General features: G+C 34.7%; 2 protein-coding genes across 2 annotated transcripts; both read right to left on the bottom strand.

The window, feature by feature from the left end:
- Positions 1 to 776: 776 nt before the first annotated feature.
- On the bottom strand, positions 777 to 3,091 carry LOC135840986 (uncharacterized). Its single transcript, XM_065357768.1, has 3 exons — positions 2,931 to 3,091; positions 1,720 to 1,908; positions 777 to 1,384 (listed from the first exon to the last, which is right to left on the bottom strand). Exons 1-3 carry the CDS (start codon positions 2,982 to 2,984, stop codon positions 1,058 to 1,060), a joined length of 570 nt encoding a protein of 189 aa, XP_065213840.1. The 5' UTR covers positions 2,985 to 3,091; the 3' UTR covers positions 777 to 1,057.
- An 11,312-nt stretch (positions 3,092 to 14,403) lies between these two features.
- Positions 14,404 to 18,516, bottom strand: LOC135840615 (uncharacterized protein K02A2.6-like). Its single transcript, XM_065357240.1, has one exon. It carries the CDS (start codon positions 18,514 to 18,516, stop codon positions 14,404 to 14,406), a length of 4,113 nt encoding a protein of 1,370 aa, XP_065213312.1.
- Between the last annotated feature and the right edge of the window lie 970 nt (positions 18,517 to 19,486).

Genomic DNA, 19,486 nt, shown 5'->3' with positions numbered 1-19,486 from the left:
AATTATTTCGAAAAAATTAAAATATAATGTGCTCAGCGAGAATAATCAAAAATTTACAGACACCTACATGATGTCTGATGATAACACTCATAAAATCAACTGAGAATGTAACATATTGGACCAATTGAAATACCCATTAAACAAGATAAGCAAGTCATCGACTGGCACGTTGAATTTGAAAAAATATATCGAACATAATTTTTTATTCGATAATTGGAAAATTACTTCGTTTCTGAGAAAGCATTGATTCAATTGTACTAATCAATCTCTGAAAACTTTTACAAGGTAGATTCTTAGGGTTGAATTCAGTTAATTTAATTAATAATATGATGGCTGATTTCAAAAAATTGCATCAATTCTGACGTCAATATGTAGACAGATAATAATATTTCAACGATATGCTGAATTTCTATAAAAAGTGTTTCCTTTCATAATTATTTCATTATTTGAAAAAAAATGATAATGAGATAATTCTTCTTGCAGTTGATATACTTACGTTTCAATTTATCGATGAATCTATTATTTCATCTCAGAATTATAACAACGGAATATTTTTTAGTCAAGTTCAATGCCTTATGTGTAAATTCTCATTACAAGTTGACCTTTCAAGAAAGCATCTCATAATTAGAAGATGAATTCTCTGTAAACTGACCAATTTCAGTTCAGTTTCGAAAATCAATCGTCTTTGAATACCCAATCTCAAACAATTAGAACGCAAAATTTGACATTTTTCCCAACCAAAACTTCGATTAAAAGCAAACAAAGTACAATTCGAGTAATCTATGTACAATAGTTTATTACGGATAAATTTTTGGATGACAATTGAACCAAAATTATGAGCATCGTCGTCGTCAGAAATAAATAAAACTGCAAAAAAATTCAAAGGATAAAAAAAACAGCGGTGGTTTCAAAATTTTAGGAAGACAAAAAATGATCACATTGAAGCAACGACGTAAAAAAAAAGGCAAAAAAAAAATCAAAATTATTTACGAAAAAAGGAAAGGAAAAGGAAAAGGAAAATAAATATTCAGTACAAAAAAATTAGGATTCGACGAAATTAAGCAGCAGGCTTCTTCTTCTTTAATTCAGCTTGAGCATCGGAGACGATTTGTTGAACTTTGTCGCTAACTTTTTGCGAGCTCTTTGAGATTTCTTCGTAGATTTCGTTCAAGGTTTTTTGGATGGAAGGAGGGGGAGCTACTCCGGCCGATTTAGCGAGTTCGTTAAGTTGTTCACCGACTTTCTTGAAGGAGTTTTGGAGAGCTTCTTGGACATTCTTAACTTTTCCTTGTAATTCGGGGGTGTTGATGTTCTTAACAGTTTCGTTGAATTGTTTCACGATGTTTTCGACGTTCTTTTTGAAGTCATCGGAGAACGGTTTAGCCTTCAAAAAAAATCAACACGTTATCAATACGAACAATTATTACCTATCAATCTTAATTGGATATTTTTTTTTTCGTATTCGCGTTTAATGAACTCATTCGTGGACTTTGCCAGTCTTGCGTGTATTTTCTTATTTATTCGATACTTTAAATAATTCTAAATGCACTCGAAAGGTTATCTCGAGCATTTGACATTTGGATGAGTAAAAACATCATCAAGTGCAAAGTTTAACAACCGTGTTCACCAAATACGATAAATAATATAATTACCATTGTCGAATGGAAATAAACCGTACGTGATTATCGATTTACATACTATGGGGAATTTTTCACTTACGTCTTTTTCGATGGTTTTCAGCAATTCTTGGAATTTGTCGGTGACTTTTCCGAAGTTATCTTTCAAGAATTTTTCCAATTTGGTTTTGTCGAATTCGGTCTGGATTCCGGTCAATTCTTGGAATTTCTTTACTCCGGTTTCGATGTTGTCGAGGGCTTGTTTCAAGTATTTGTCGCTTTCGGCGTCAGCCTAACGATTGAATTGAAATACATATTAGATGGGATCTTTTAAATTGGGATTTTTTTTTAGTGTAGCCAAGTTGATGAAAATGCTTTTAAATTGAAAGTAGGTACATTGAGAAGAACCATTTCAGAAACAAGCCAAGGCGTTAACTTTCAATGGTCTACTAAAACATGTCGACTCTTTTCTCCTCACATCTTCACTCAAAAAAAAAATGAAAAATAAAATTGATTTATGAAATTGAGGAGTCATTCAAAAATTTTTTCAACCTCTTTGATGATTATAAATTGGTTAAATGGACTGGATAACAAAATACGAAACTATTTTGGTGAATTATACTCATGGGTAATGTGAAAATTCGATAAAAGTGAAAATTTTATTAAAATGATAGATTACAACTGTTATCTGTTCATTTATTTTGTTTCGAATTTGAAATTTCGTAATGTTTGAGTAAAAAAATCATATCAATAATTTTTCGTATCTGCACTTTTTTTCCAAACCATGAAATCAAATTATTCGTAGAAATTTCCAATATGACTCTCTTTTTACCTTTCAATGACTTTGGAAAAATAAATATGCAAATGCAGTGACAATTTTTTTTTTCAATTCATTTTGTGATACTTGAATGAGGAGGGAGGTGCACCTGATACTTCAAAAATAGGTAAAAAAAACTACCTAGAAAATTATAGGTACATTATATTCAATGACTCTTTCATTCACTCATAATCAGTTTTGATTGCTTCCATCACGAAGTCAATTCAAAAACGAACCCCTTCAATTCAAAATCAAATACCATTTTGCATCAAACATTATTTAAAATCAATATTCAAAAATATTTGATCAACTACTATAGAAGTTTCATTTTAAAATTTCGAACACGTCCAAAATAATAATCAACATTTTTAAATCAAAATTTCGAACCTTTGCCGTATCAAAAATTCATCACACTTTCAATATTTAAAAATTAACGTAAAAATGCACAAAAATTAGCAAGAAAAAACGTATAAAGTAAAATGGTAAAATTTCCATACCTTAGCAGTAGCGACGACTGCAACCAAGATGGTAAAAGCGTAGATGTATTTCATCTTGAGATTTTTGAAAATACAGTTGATTTGAAAAAACAGCGAGTAAACTACAATCACACACAATTGGCAACTGAGAAGGAACTGTGAGAAGAACTTCGGAAGTGATCGCTTTTTATACTCAGTTGATACTCGATAAGGAAAAAATGACTTATCAGTAGTAAACACCAGCAACGCGAACGTGAGATTTTGATAACGTCTATGGTCTCCGGTGGCGATTACGTTGCCGCGTGTGTTTCAAACCAATGAACTCTGAACGTTTCAACAAGCTTTTACCGAGAGGTAGTTTTTGTAAATTACTTAAAGGTAGTGATTATCATTATCGGTTTCCGAGTATGAAATTCTATGCTTGGGTATTGGGTACATACATATGCAGATGTACTAATAGGTACCTACATAACATTAATAAATCATCAATAAAATATGCCAGGGTAATGAGAAAAACAGAGAAATGGGTAAAAATTCGCGATTCTTCAATAGTGCAGGTATGATTCGAGTGTTTGTACAGACACGGCAGTTGGATTGACTTTTATAGTGCTTAGTACGAATTTGCAACCTGTTTGGCTACAAATGATCGTTCACTGAACTCGTTAAACACAGGGGTATTAATTTTTAATAGGTTCTTTTTTGCTATGTCGTTCCCTATTATGGCAAAAAATGCAAAAGAAGTGCACTCACAGTCATAGTGCAGTAAAATGAGGTAGTACGAGAGACTTGTAATTTGAAAGTGCCAACTGCGATCAAACGAATCATCTTTTATTTCTCTTTCGCAACCTTACAAAAATTTTCGCCTCTCTCAAGTCCGCAAACTGATCACTTCTTTGACTTTTGAGGTATGATCTATTCAAGACGAGAAATTGCTTTATTCTGTAACAATGAGAAAGTAGAGAAACGCTTCAATTTCGACGAAATTTTCTATAATTTCGCAAATGTACATGTTTTAAAAAATTTCTCAATTTTTATCGTCCATTTTGGATGAGGATTCAATTTCTCAATTGAAATAGGCCAAGTTTCATTTGGAGGGTGCATTTTTCCGGTTTTTTTTTCAATTTTCGATTGTATTGCAGGGTTATTTGAAATGTCTACCTACTTATTTCTGGTATTCCGGTTTTAATTCGTGAACTGGTTACTTCTACTCCTGTAGTGAGTTATTTTTTCAATTTTAGTATGTTTCTTTGAATGTTTTACTTGGAGGAAAAAAAGTATCCCAAGCCTGACTTCCGACGAAAATTTGTAACGACATTCACTTCCAAGTGCGAGACCACACAGAAAAATTCTGAGCTTCCTGGTCGTAAAACCTCAAAGTAGAGCTATTTTGAAAAAAAAAGTATTTCGGATTTTTGAACAGTGCTACCACTGTAATGTTTCGTTCCCCCCTCTATCGACCATAAAAAATTAATATTTGAGTTCCTCAACCAAATAATTACACCAACTTTGGAGTTCGATACCATGTTTAGTCTTCTACATACTATTGATAGATTGCAAATGTACCATAACGTCATTTCACAATTAAAAATTCAATTTGAGAAAAAATGGGGACCATTATGCGTTGTTTCATTTTTCATCCCATTCGAAATTTTATTTACATATATCAATTTTATTTAGTTTAGGTAAAGGTAATTATCCCAATAAAAAAAGTGAATAAAATATAATTAGTAAGATATAATTTTTTTTTTTTAGATTTTTAAAATTGTTTATATGTACTTATGTATGATTAATTTCTTTATCAGAAGAATACTTGGAGATTTTTAGCTCATTTTTAATGTATTTCGAATCAGAGCTATACGCTCACCATTTTCCCGGACCTTTCACTTCCTTCGAATCATCGAGAATACCTAAAAAATTATTATTTCTCAAATTTTGCAGTTGAGGCTCACGATGCCTTCGGCTGATCTCAACTCTTTGGTGTTTTTAAAATCAGAAAAAAATACGCAGATATTTGACTAATGTTTCTGAAACAATTACCTAGGATTCTTTAACTTTTATTCAATTCAGTTGATTTGCAATGTTTAGACTTTTGTCAGATATTAAGCTTTGAAAACTTCACTCTGCGTAGAAAAAGTGCACATTTCCAACTAATGAAAAATTATGAGAACTTCACATTCGATTTTCCCAATTGATTTTTTTTCTAGCTACCGCTGATTAGTGAGAATTCTGCTCAGAGAATTTCATCAGTCACCATCTTATTCTGAAGAATCAAGTTCACAGGTTGCAGGTCGAAGTTGAAAAACCAATTCTTTAGAAATGCACGTAGTACCTATTCGTTGTCATCACAAATAGGTACTGATATTTTTCGATATTTTTCGATATTTTTGCTGGTGTAGGTATGTCAGTAAATCTATATTCTGAGTACGATTTGTATGGAAAATTATGACGATAGAATAATTCGAATAATTACTATGAGTGTATAATGTACTCGAGAGTTTAAACAATGCAACGAACAAGAAAGCTTGACTGATAAAATTCATTGAACCGAGAAATGAATAAAATAGATGATACAGAAATTTCAAAGAATTTTAGTATAGGGTATAGGTACTGACGAATACTGAGGAGATATTGTACACACATGAGAAACGAATGCAAAACAGGTACCTATTTTTAATAACTTAAAAATAGTTATCAGCTTCGGCTTTTCTCATTCAAATGTTATCAATTTTCTTTCATGCAGTTCATTTCATTAACAAATACTACATACAGCGATTGTCGATATTTCAAAAGTACCATTTCACCGATTTCGCGTAATAATAATTTGTACATAGTACTGAGTATTATATTAATTATTTTTATGAACAAGGCCAGCAATTAATAATTTATTATCTCGCAAACTCGAGTCAATTGCATGTAAAATGATTATCATTGAGCTGAGAGAGACAGAATTAAGTAAAAGAAGATGTACTGCTTTAAAATGGGGTGAAAAGTTGAAAAATCTGAGAATTTGGTTATTTCTTGAGACTCGTAAGCTTGAGAATTTTGTTCAGATAAGTTTTGAAACTGGTCATATCGACTTCCATGAAGCTCAAATTTTGATCTCTTCATCTCCCTTTCCTCCAGTTTCAGAAGTAGAGAGATGATAAATTTCACTTTTTTTCAAGGAATAAAAGGGTCGAAGTGCAATTATCTCGTTTCAACAGGTAATTAGTGGCCGCGGGAGGGGGATGGAATTACAATTGAGATCAATTGAAAATTTCTCAAATGCTCTTGTCGATGCATTCTTCGTGAATATTTCGATTATAATGAAAAATGATACCGATAAAATTGCATCCATGTTACGCAAATAAATTCAATATACTTAGGTAAAGGTACGTTTGACTGTCTGATATTATACGCAATATCTGTTTATTAATTATTTTCACCAACAAACACGAAACACCGAAGGTTGAAAATTTGTGTAAGTGAAACCTTGCCCCGATTTTTTCACCGTATCATCACTTCGGTGACCCAACGATGGTTATGCGTTAGGTTAATCTATCGTTGCATATTTTACTGCAAGATAACGAAGGGACCATAAAAAAGTATGTGCCTGAAGTAGTTACCGTGCAAAATAATCTTCGTCTAGGTAAATAGGAAGGCGAAGTTATACTTTGAAAATGTGGAGGAAAGTTACTGGATATGGCACTATACTCGTAAATACACAAAAGTACCAGACAATCAACTTTCACATATACCTAGACCTACCTAAAAAGTTTTTGAGAACTTTTCGTGTATAGGAGGAGAGGGGGTACGTTTGAAGTCGAAATGTAGCAATTTTTAGAGAAACAAAATTTTTTCATTCAACCCCACTTACTTCCTGTGCGTAGAAAATTTCTGAAAATTCAACGGTAAGTTCTTCTCGAGGTATAAGTAGGTACTATAACACAGCATCACACCTTCGCCGCACCACTCTTTGTATTGGTCAAAAATAATTTTTTCTTCTAAAAATGGCTATTTTTTCACTTATTAAAATTCCCCCATCTTCCCTCCTATGAACGAAAAATTGTTAGGTATGTTTGAGTTGATGGTCTGATACATTTTGTGCATTTACTGCGCCATATCCAGTAACTTTCCTCCATACTTACACAGTGTAACTTCGCCTTCCTATTTAGCAAGGCGAAGATTATCTTGCAAGTTTAGTTCAGGCACATTAAAAAATTGACCGGAAAACTTTCCATTCAATTAGTTTATGGCTTAGAATTGAGCGTTATTGAGGACACGTCGCTAATTTTTTTTGTGCACTTATTGTCCTTTTTATAAATTTGAAAAATGCACTTTTCGAACCGTGATTCATTTTATCAAAAACTTAATCTTCAATGGAACATTTTACAAAATTTTGGTGTGCGATTATGCATTGAAAAAGCTGTAGGGCTCAGGCAAGGTTGAAATAATATTCACCTATATCTACTTGAAAATATTGCACTTTGGAAAATTTTAATAGGATTATTTACCTAGTTTAAAATTTTGTACTAAAAGATGTTGTTATTGTAAACAGATCGAAAAAACTGATATTTGTCCAAAAGTACACGAGCTTACGTCGTAATGACGTCAATAAAACTATATTTCAATTCGAAGGAAATCTTCAATAAATGCGTTATTTTTTAATTCGGGAAAATTGATGAATCAAAAAAAGTCAATTAAAACACACATCGACATTGTAAAGGTATACTTAATGTCGATGAATAAACGCAGAATATTCGTATTGTTTTTACATATTGTACAATTTCAAAGAACTTATCATCGTTATCATCACAAATCATGAAATTTTTCGTTGCTGCGATTGCTGTTAGGCAGTTAGGCTATACTGGTGGTGTACAAAGATCACTTTTTTATCTCATTTCCCGTACAACGGATACATTATTGTGAGAAGATATCTATTAAACTGATACTTATTCTGTTTACATGCGAGATAAAAAAAAAGATACTGTACGTGTAAACTGAGTCATTCACTTCTTGTTTCCTGTGTACTCAAGTCGGTAATTGGTATCAGTAATTAAATTACTGAGTGAATATACTACCAGTAAGTTGTTGTTGCAATAGAATTGATTCTATCGCTATGAAGCATTCGAGATTGTTTAGACTCCCGACGACCTTGCAGGAGAAATGAAACAGGGGAAAATAAATTCGTATCAAAATTTTGTAGTTCCAGGAAAAATTGTGAAAAATCTCAAGAATTGATAATTGTGTTTAAATTGACCAAATGGGTTGCCAGAACAGTTTGTTCGAGTTTGTAAGCACCTACTAATTTCATTTGGGTGCCTTTCATGAATTTTATCAAGAACGGGAAACCCCAAACACCAGCTGAAGGCTCCAGAACAGCTCGAAACACCCGCCAATTCAGTAAAAAAAAAATTAAAATTTTTCGTCAATTTGATCAAATGTTAATACTATTTGTATTTGCAAAACGGTTTTTTTTCAATTTTTATAAATTTGGAGACTGAAAAAAAAATTAGCACCCGAAACTTGACATTGTGGTGTTTTCATCGGGTGATCTTCCGATCTTTCTATTGAATGGCATGTCTACAATGAGAGTTGACTTGACAACATTACTCATACGTCATCTCCTTGATGACAGACTCACCAATAGTCACCAAAATTCACTGAGATTCATCAAAAGTCCGCAAGTATAAAATCGATCACCTACGGTCACCGCTTGGTTAATCTGTCACCAAAAAGTCACCAGATAGTCAAATATGAATTTTCCATGTTTTGGCGACTTCTGGGGGAAAAATTACCAAAAGTCAACGAAGTACAAAATCGATCACATATGATCACTGCTTTGTGAATCTGTCACCAAGAAGTCACCAGATAGTCAAATACATATGAATTTTCCATGTTTTGGTGACTTTTTTTTCAGATCGACCGGTAATTTTGAAACATCCAGGCAGGTCTAGGTACCTACCTTGTTGGCGAATAGTTCATTCTCTTGCTGTTTTCAAAGATCCTTATGTCGAGTTCCTTCCTGTCTTTAAAGGTCAAATCAAGTACCTTACTACTAGTAAATAAATTTCATTTCACATGATTTTCGAACCATTCCCTCGGAAGGCGTGTCTTTCGGATCCACACAGAATAATCTCAATCGTCTTAATATTCGTAAGAGTTTTTGATAGGTAACCCGACCAGAAAAAAAAATGAGAGAAAAAGCCATCGAAACATTTTTTTGTTCATTTTTACTTCTCAATCCTAGTAAAATAAAACGTGAGCTCGAACTTCATGATGAAATTAAACTCGTATATGATGCGATAATTAATGTACCTATTTGCATGTACTCGTATTACAAAAACAAGTAGGTAGTGCATTCGAAATTTAATTCATTTTTTTCGATATTGAACGATAAATAATGAATACTACTCTTTCAATTCGTCTCAATCAAGTAAGTAAGTACATAACAGCGTATCACGTGCGAATAATTCGAGATTCGAGATAAATAAATTTTGTTGCCACTTGCATTCAGCGTAGCTGATAAAAGTCGCGAGCTGATGCCAATGGCATTATCACAGCACCGGAAACTTTTCGATAATAGATGTTGTTTTGCATTTTGAATGCATTCAACACTTGATAAATTATCGAGCAAGTGCAAAAATATCCAGACAGGTAACCGATTGGGTTAATTTTCAACACTTCAAAACACGTGCGATAATATTTTGTTCATATTATCGCCGAAGAACGATTATCGAAGTGTTGGTTGTTTTGCTCCATCGAGTATTAAAAATTGTGAACGCTGAAATGATATTGATTTGGCATTTTTTAAATGAGATTTTTTGAAAAAATGGAACATCCAAAATATGTCTGGAGGTTCTGGAACGATATGAAATCACCCTCAGTCGACTCAGAACGTTGAAATCAAGATATTAGAAAAATTTTAACGAGTATTCCATCTTATACTGAGTTAGAAATTGTGGAGATTTTGATTTTCAAAAACGTGCTAGAAACATCACAGCTGCTATAGCGGTTTTAAACCGTTTCCAACAGATTCGTGAAGGGAGGGGGGGGAGAGAGGTCGAAAATAAGTTGAATATTGAAAGGCTTTCCAAAATCAATTTGGTGAAAGTTTGAGTTTTTCAAGTTTCATTTCAAGCATAAATTTGATTTTCGATAACTCAAAAAAAGGGAAATGCTCACGGCAGCATCTGAAACTCTGGCTGGCGATGTATCTTTGTACTGTTCAAAAAATTTTCTACCCGTTGGGATAAAAAGGTACCTTCCTTGTTAGGAATTTGTGATTTCAAGGACATTTTTGAACCAAATGGAGCAAAATTCAAAAAACATCTAAAAATACACAACCAGAAAAAATTTGAAGGGATAAATACCACATTCAGATTAATGAAGAATTTTGAAAATTAATCCATTTTTTACGAAACAATCAAAATCCATGTAAGACTGCACACGAAGAAATACCAGTTCATCTTTCGAAAGAATAATTGAAATAGTCGATGGTAAAGAAATTCTTAGCCTATCATGTAAACTTCGTTGAGTTCATTAATTCTAAAATTAAAGTAAACGATTAGATAAATCTTCGTACGATGGTATATACTCGTAATTTTCTGGTAACAAAGTAATTCATATCGCTCGAAAATATGTGTACTACCGCATGATTTCACTTTTTATTACGCCAATTTGAAAATTCTTCACGGCTTAAACATATGTATCAGATACTAGGTTCGAAGGGTCGCAGACTTGGGTTTTTTTGTTGCCAAAAATTGCGTACTTATTAAAAAATGTTATTCTTTGTCGGGTTAATTATAGACACTGAATTCATTGATTACGTATCTCACGTTCGGTTAAACTTTCAGTTGATTAGGTACTTCGTTTTTTCATTTTCATTTTTAAACTAAATAGGTACCTACTTTTTCACCTTCGTAACAATTATAAATAATTATGAGAAGCTATATTTATTCAACTAACAATTATACAAAGTAAAAAAAAGTCTCAAGAGTAAGAGACCTTTCATTTTTTGAGCAAACGTACTCCCCTAAATAGAAAAATACTCCTTTTACACATTGATTCGAAAAATTGAAAGTTTATTATCTTCCTCGATGAATTTTGGACATCGTCCTTCAAAAGACCCAAAGTAATTTCTGAAATGACGTTTTTCTGGTTAGAAAAATGATTCAAGCTTTAATTTTGCTCTAGTGTAGAAATTCGCCTCAGTACCAGGATAGTTTTTGTACTTATTCGCTTTAACGTTTCGAGGTGTCGATTTCTGATCGGTGAGTTGTTACGTTTCACCTTAATAAGTATGTAGTTTGCTGTACGAGAATCGCTTAATCCTAATAGAACATTTCCAGAAATAAATCCAGGAACTCCAGGAAGTAATCATCAGTGCCTGACTAGCAACATAGTTGACCCATCATTTTCCTCAAAACTAGAAAAAAACTGATGAAGAGTTCACAAAAATGAGAATCTGAAAAAAATTTTTGGAGTCACTGAAACGGAGAGATACATATGACTGGATATCCAAGCACAAGTACTCGTATGTCAAATTCTTATATAATTTACAAAAATGATTTCAATTTTAATATAATTGAAACTGATAATAAAATAATTATTCCACTTAATATAATTTACAAAATTTCAATTCACCTCAGCAGTAAGTATGTAGGTACCTAAGCACAGAACAACTGAATAATTCTGTTTTGAGCGCCTTTCAGTGAAAAACAAGCAACTTAAGACGCACATCGTTTCTTCTCCACAATACAGCAACGACGAGAACTCGATGTGAGAAGACTTTCAAAGAGATAAAAACTCGTTGAAAAGTTGCAAATAGTGAAAAACAGTTTTTCTGCTTTTAAAAAAATGAGAAACGTCATTCTCAACTCGAAAATTCAATCTTTAATCTTCCGTATCCAGATTAGTATTTGACGAGTCAAACCTGGATGGAAGCTCGTTAGCCGATAATTTCGCTTTTTTGGAGATGATTTTTTTGAGAATTTTTGGGATTGACCACAGAAAATGTGAAAAAATTGCACTGCAATCGCTACAAAAAGTATTAGCACTTTTTCACAAAAATCGCTATTTTTACAAGCTTACGTAATGGGTTCAAATTTTAAGATGTTTTTAAAAAAATAAAAAATACTATCTTATAGGAAATTCAATTTCCAACAAAAAAAGCATCGCAACTACCACTTGTTGCCCGCATATTTTTCAAATGTCCAGCAGTATTCGAGAAAATTCCAAAAATGGTAAAAGGAGGGTGCTTTTTTTCATTTTTTAAAGCTTGCTTATCGCCTTCAGTTTTGAAGATGCATTAAAGGTATACATATATCGACCTTGATAAATTTAAAAAAGATGATCCATTATCTAGTTTCGAAATATGGATCCACTTCTTCAAAAAAACATACTCAAGATGAATAGTTTCCTAGTAGGTAATCATCCAATTTGCAAGCCGCATTGAAATCCTAACAATCTTCAATTCTTTATATCAAGTAAACATGACGTCAATACGAGACGAGATTTTTGGGCTTATATCTCTTCAATATGTTCATGTTTCAGATTCCCCTTCCATAATTTTGGGAACTCCTGAGGCGTCACCTCGAACTCCCTCTTCTCCAACTAATTTGTTTTTTCAAATATTGTCGTTGCACTCGCAGTAAATACAGTAACTTATGTTTCCTTGACTAGTTTACTTATTTAATTTTTGACTAGTTGATTTAGTTGTAGATATGTTTTTTTTTTTTTTGATATATGACCATAATTGTAAAATTTTGTATCAGAGAAGAAAAATTGTCACGAATGAGCGAGCGCGAGAGAAATTTGAACGAGTAAAATTGAAACGTTTGAATTTGAATTCGCGTGAAGGTCCAGAACGAATCGAGCTTCTGCATTCATTTTTTTCATTTCGGTTTTTTGAACCAAACCTGCAATTAGGAAGTTAGGCAAAAAGTCATAATAGGTGATTTTGTTCATTTTCAAAGTATGAACAACCCACCAGCCTCATGGTCAAAATTCAATTTTGGCTCTTGGATTTTGAAAACGTATTTTGTCCGTTCAATTTTCAAGATAAACAACACCTTCACATAACTTTTTTCCGAAGACGTACACGGTTGTATCAAAATCTCAAGTTTGAACCACCACTCCCCGGACATCTTATACGTATTAAGATACCTTTTTCACCTCCTACCGATTACACTTCAGTAGAATGAAAAGTTTAGAAAATGAAAACAAAACTTGTGCATTTTCGATCATGTTCTCATGGTTCTGAATTACACCACCAAGAAAAAAATCTGTTCAAACCTTGAAAAATGTCAAAATCAACAGTAAAGAAATGTTTTTTCGTGAAAAAAAATGGGTTTTTTCAATTTTTATTTAAATTCAAAAAAAGTCTGAGAAAGAACACAAAAAAACACATTTGTTTTTTTACTTCTCCAAAAACAAATTTTTGAAAATTCATTCCCTTCTGCGCTCGGGTCAATTTGTTTATTTTTTTTTCTTTTATAAAAAATACAAAATTACTCATTTTAAGCTCTCAAAAATTGAAGACGAAAAAAAATTGTTTTACCGTCTGTGAGCATCTTAGGGAAAATCTCGTCTCGCGGTATCCCTATCTCTAAGCAACCCTCAAAATCCATCTCTTAAAAAAACGAAAAGAGCACCTCAACGAGCGCAACCAAACTGTAAAACTCAATTCACGAATTCCGAACCCCTCGCCGTAGACAGGCTCTAAACACGTCGAATTATAGGTCGTGAATGAATAATGAAAATGTCAAGTTCAAAAACTTTTGACGAACATAACTCGATGAAAATGTTAGGCGGTTAAACAGCTACAATACGATAAATTAATTCAACCGGGGAAAATGTCTTTCCACGTTGCGGTTACCGGTGCGGTTTCTCCAGTAGTAGTCGAGGGAACCTACACACGTAAGTAAGCAGCATACTACAGAGAATTCTTCCAAAATTACAACCGATCGAAGGGTTGACGAAAAAAAAAACTCACCGTAAATATTTAATTTTACGTACAGAGCGGTAGTGGAGAAATTCTCAGCGAGTTCTCCCTCCCCCCCCCTCCGTACTCTGACCCTTGTACCGAAGCGGAGGCGCGACAACGAATTACCATATCGTATACAATGTAGTAGGTACTATATAGTATAAGATGATTCGCTGATAAAATTGTTCGCAACTTTGCACACAACAATGTACGAGTACAGTTATTATACCATTACGAAGTAAACCAGGATAAAATACACGTTCATTTCTAACCATTTTAATAACGAATAAAATATAATAACAAAGTATGAATAAATAACATTCAACCGGTTGAGCCAGTAAATTAATAAAGCGCTACCTATCGCAGAAATATAATATAAGGATACAACAATTCCTCCCCCCTTAATAAGACATTAAAATTTGAAACAATAAGAATACAATAAGAATAAAATGCAATAAAACATTTAAAAAAATAAAAAAACGAAACGACACAACAAGGTAAAAATTTAGGTAGGTAAATTCTAAATTTCTAAATATCCAATCTAGATGGAATTTTCCGAGATCGGCTTGATCGACGGAGCTCAGTGTCGGTAGAAGGAGGTTTCGGAGGTTCAGGTTGAGTTGGAGAAGTTGAAGGCTGCGAAGGCTGCTGTTCGCTGCTGGTCGACGTAGTTGCTTGTTGTTGATCGCTAGTACCTTCCCCTGCAGAAGAAGGTTCGGCATGAGGAGCTGATACCATTTGATCGAGATGTCTCCTGTGAGTTTCGCCATTCTCACCACGTATCACAGCATTTAATGGACCTTTCGAAATAACTAGGCCAGTTGCCCATTTACGTTTCGTATCGTTGTAAACTCGATAATTAACTGGATCTCCAGGTTTGATGTCACGAAGTTTGGTATTCTCGATTTGTTGAATTTGATCCGAACGGATACGTTTCGTATGAGGATCGATAAGCAAATCTAACTTGGTCCGATAACTGTGGCGTAATAACAACTCAGCCGGAGTTTTGCCAGTCAGGCTGTGAGTAGTTCTGCGTAGCTGAATGAGTAGCAGATTCACTCTTTCCGTAATTGATGAACTTTGACTGCTATCGAACAAGCTAGCTTTTAAGCTGTTTTTTAGGACTTGCACGTAACGTTCAACCTGCCCATTACTTGCAGGATGGTAAGGAGCAGCGAATTTATGGATAATACCGTTTGAAGAGTTGAACATTTTGAATTCTTCACTCGTCCATTGAGGACCGTTATCGGTGACAATCATAACCGGAAGACCAAATCGAGTATACAGATCTTGAAGAAAGGATATCGTCTTAGAAGTTGTTATCGAACTCATTACAAAAATTTCTACCCATTTGCTGTATGCATCGACGACAAGTAGAAAGTAGTTACTGAGAAATGGACCAGCGTAATCTAAATGAAGACGATACCACGATATTTCTGGATACAACCAGGGATGACGATCGATTTTAGGAGGATTATTTCTAACTTGAGAACAACCGGAACATTGAGTTGTAATATTTTCGATGTCTCGATCAATACCGGACCAATAAACGTAATTACGAGCGAGGTTTTTCATTTTAGTAGAACCGATGTGTGCCGTATGTAATTCCTGAAGAACTCGTTGCTGTAGAGCTTTAGGTACAACGACTCGACAACCTCGGAAAATACAATCGGATTCAATCGAAAATTCAGCTTCTTGGCCAGCGAAGCAGGTTTTCTCAAGGCCGGAATTCGAACGTAAGCCATTGAGAACAGGAATTAGCGCTGGATCTTTAGCCGTTTCTGAAACAATTTCAGCTCGTGTAACTGGTAAAATGCTGATCTGCTCTAGCAGTAAAACTGAACTAGCTGCATCGGTTTTCTCGTTACTGGGAATCGGTAGTGGAAAACGAGAAGGAAAATCGGCATTGCTGTGCTTTTCACTTCTTCGGTACTGTATATCGTAGTCGAAATTCGATAGAAAACAAGCATAACGAAGTAATCTGGCTGCAGTTAAATCAGGTAAGTTTTTGTTGGGATGAAAGATCGCAGTCAGCGGTTTATGGTCGGTATGTAGAATAAATTTGCGACCAAAAAGGTAAACGAAGAACTTTTTTACAGCCCAGTAAATAGCTGTAGCTTCTTTGTGCAGTTGGCTATAACCACGTTCAGCTTTCGATAACGTACGACTGCAAAAAGCAATTGGCTTTTCTTCATTGCCTGGTAAAATATGCGATAAACAGGCGCCTAGACCATATGATGACGCATCAGCAGCTAAAACGAGAGGTAATTTAGGGTCATATGGCACTAGGATACGATCTTCGGTCATTTCTTGTTTTAATCGAACGAAAGCTGCTTGACATTGGTTATTCCAAACGAATTGAACATCTTTCTGCATTAATTGGTACATTGGAGCGAGAATATCGGCCATATTCGGAATAAAACGGCCATAGTAATTGATGAGACCAATAAAACTACGTAGCTGCTCAATATTCTTCGGATAATCGCATTTAACGATGGTTTCGATTTTCTCTGGCGTTTTTCGAATTCCGTTTGCATCAATAACGAAACCAAGGTAAGTAATTGATTTCAAATTGAACTGACACTTATCTTTGTTCAATTTCAACCCATGTTCACGGAATGTCTGGAAAACCATACGGAGTCTGTCAAGTAACTCTTTGGCTGTGGCTCCTTGAACTTTGACATCGTCATAAAACGCCGCAGCACCAAGTATATGCGATAATATTTCATCCATAAATTTCTGAAAGTACCATGGCGCGTTGCCAACGCCGAACATAAGTCTGTGAACGTAGAATGCGCCTAAATGAGTACTAAGGCACTGTAATATAGCACTTAGCTCATCTACAACCATGCAGAAATAAGCTCTGAAAATATCGAGCGAAACGAAGTGAGTACCACCGGCAAGTTTACTAAACATTTCCTCGACGTTCGGAATCGGATACTTTTCAGCAATCAGGTACTTATTGATTGTTACCTTGTAGTCACCGCAAATTCGTAAAGCACCTTTTGAATTGATAACAGGTACAATTGGTGTTCCCCAAGTAGGGTGTTTAGCAGGTGAAAGTATGCCTTGGGCAAGTAATTTCTCAATTTCAGCTTCGACTAATGGTTTTATGGCATATGGCAAAGTTCTAGGCTTCATAAATACAGGTACAGCATTATCTTTCAAACGTAGTGAGCATTGAAAATTAGGAATTTTGCCATATCCACCGGAAAATAAATCTGAATATTCGCGAATCAACTTCTTAATTTCGTCAGTATAATTCACCTCGGTTGAAACAGTATTAATTTCCAGCAACTCAGGAGGTAATATTCGAAACGCTTTTATCCACGTACGCCCAACAACTTCAGGATGAGAATTTGGCACAATGTAAGCTGTTAGGTTTTCAGCATTCGATTTATACTTGACGAAAAGATTCACAACACCGATCGGATCAATAATAGTGCCATCGAAAGATCTAAGCTTATCAGTAGTTGGAAGTATTTTTATACCAGGAATCAACTCTCTGATAACAGATACACGTAAAGTAGTAACAGCTGCGCCGGTATCGAGTTCAAGCTGCTTATTTTTATTACCAATATCGAAGTTGAGAAGTATCTTATCGGAATTATTCGAATTCGAGTTGCATTGTAGGTTAAGAACGTGAAAATCGAAATAATTTACTTCGTTCGGATTCGTAGGGTTCGTTGCACCGGTATTAGGAATATTTTGGCGATAATACGGACGTTTCGAACGGCCACCTCGTCCACTGTGACCTCCGCGACCTGAATTTGATTTATTACGCCGTAGTTTAAGTTGACAAACCTTCGTAATATGCCCAACTTTATTGCAGAATGAGCAGACTTCTTTAGAATGAGGGCATTTGTCTGCTCGGTGATCTTTATCACCGCATCGAAAACAAGATCCCCGGAGCTGTGAAAATGGCCTGGTGGATTTATTTTTATTTACTTGAAGCTTGTTAACAGGTTTTGGTCCGGAAGTTGAGGCGTTGAAATGAGAATTTTGAATTACATCGTTGCCAAGTTTGGACGATTCAGCTGCAACGGCATACTCGACTGCTTTATCGAAGGTGAAAGTAGTGGTAGATTCGCTACCACCTTTCTGTAGTAATTCTCTTCGTGTGTCGCTATCACGAATACCTCGAATAAATTGTGCTCGTAGATGTAGCTCGCTTGTAGGTTTAGTACAATGACCGCACGTAAAATTGCATAAAGCGGCTTGGCGTTTCAGTTCTGTAACAAACTGATTAACTGATTCTGTATCGCTTTGGACACGTAACATGAAGCGATGTTGCTCTACCACTTCGTTGACCGGCTTATCGAAGTGGTTGATAAGAAGCTGTTTAACATCTGAGTACTTCTTCTTTTCAGGTATCACCGGAGCACAGACATTGTAGACAGTCGAAACGTATTTAGCGCCAATGTAATTAATTAAGTTTTGTACTCTTACTGAAGTTGTAGCACCTTCAGGATCCGCAGGAATCTGGCGTAAAGCGAAGAAGTTTTCCAAACGTACAAAAAAGTTTGCCATAGTCTCCGATCCTTCGGAAAACGGATCGAGCGAAGTAGTGGTTGGCTGTAAGGTGCGAAGAGCTGCCACGAGGCTTGAAATCAGTTGCTCTTGTTCTGTAGGGAGCACCATTTTGCACGTAGTTTTGTTCACTCGTAAGGTAGGAACATTGAAACCGGTACAACGTACGAATGTCTTTCAAGACCGAAATACACGCATTTTTTTACGTACTTTATCTCGTCGCCATTATTATACCATTACGAAGTAAACCAGGATAAAATACACGTTCATTTCTAACCATTTTAATAACGAATAAAATATAATAACAAAGTATGAATAAATAACATTCAACCGGTTGAGCCAGTAAATTAATAAAGCGCTACCTATCGCAGAAATATAATATAAGGATACAACAACAGTCAAGCTAGAGTAATTCTCACCAAAAACTACACACTGTTTTACCCCTTTTAGCATTTATAACTTCTTCATTAATCCTTTACCAGTCCATATATTAGGATTGTTGCAGCAATAATTTAGCCATTATCAACACCCAGTCACAACCGACATTTATCTTATTTAAATCGTATTCTAATATTTCACTATTTAACCCTTCTTCTGCGTATAGCTACAGTTCTCTTTCACTTCTCTCTACACCATTCATATACTGTATCTGTACTCCAAACTACACAGTCACAGTCAGAGTAACGTTATCTGGCTGATAGGATGTCGACGATTGCTTTCCTAAAACCTATTTTACCTCCAATCCCAATAGAGAATTTGCTACGTAGGTTCCTCAATCGTATCGTACATACAATTTTACCATATTTCATTCCACATTCGCCCCACGAATGAATACACATAGCCTGCGGAAATGGAAAATAATCCGAAGCTCGGATTTAAAACAATGCAAAAACTATAGAGGCAAACATAATGTATTACATCTAGGCCCACAACAATACGTACAACATACCCAAACCCATGTACTACAATCATGTGAACCACTACACATGAAAAAAACCGATGCAGGTACACTGTACACTCGGTGTTGAGTACGCCGCAAGCTTTAAATAAGTATGGCAAAATTAACTGCTAATGTACAGTC

This window comes from Planococcus citri, chromosome 3 (assembly GCF_950023065.1).
Source record: "Planococcus citri chromosome 3, ihPlaCitr1.1, whole genome shotgun sequence".
NCBI lineage: Eukaryota > Metazoa > Arthropoda > Insecta > Hemiptera > Pseudococcidae > Planococcus > Planococcus citri.
This window is presented reverse-complemented; position numbering and strand designations above follow the sequence as displayed.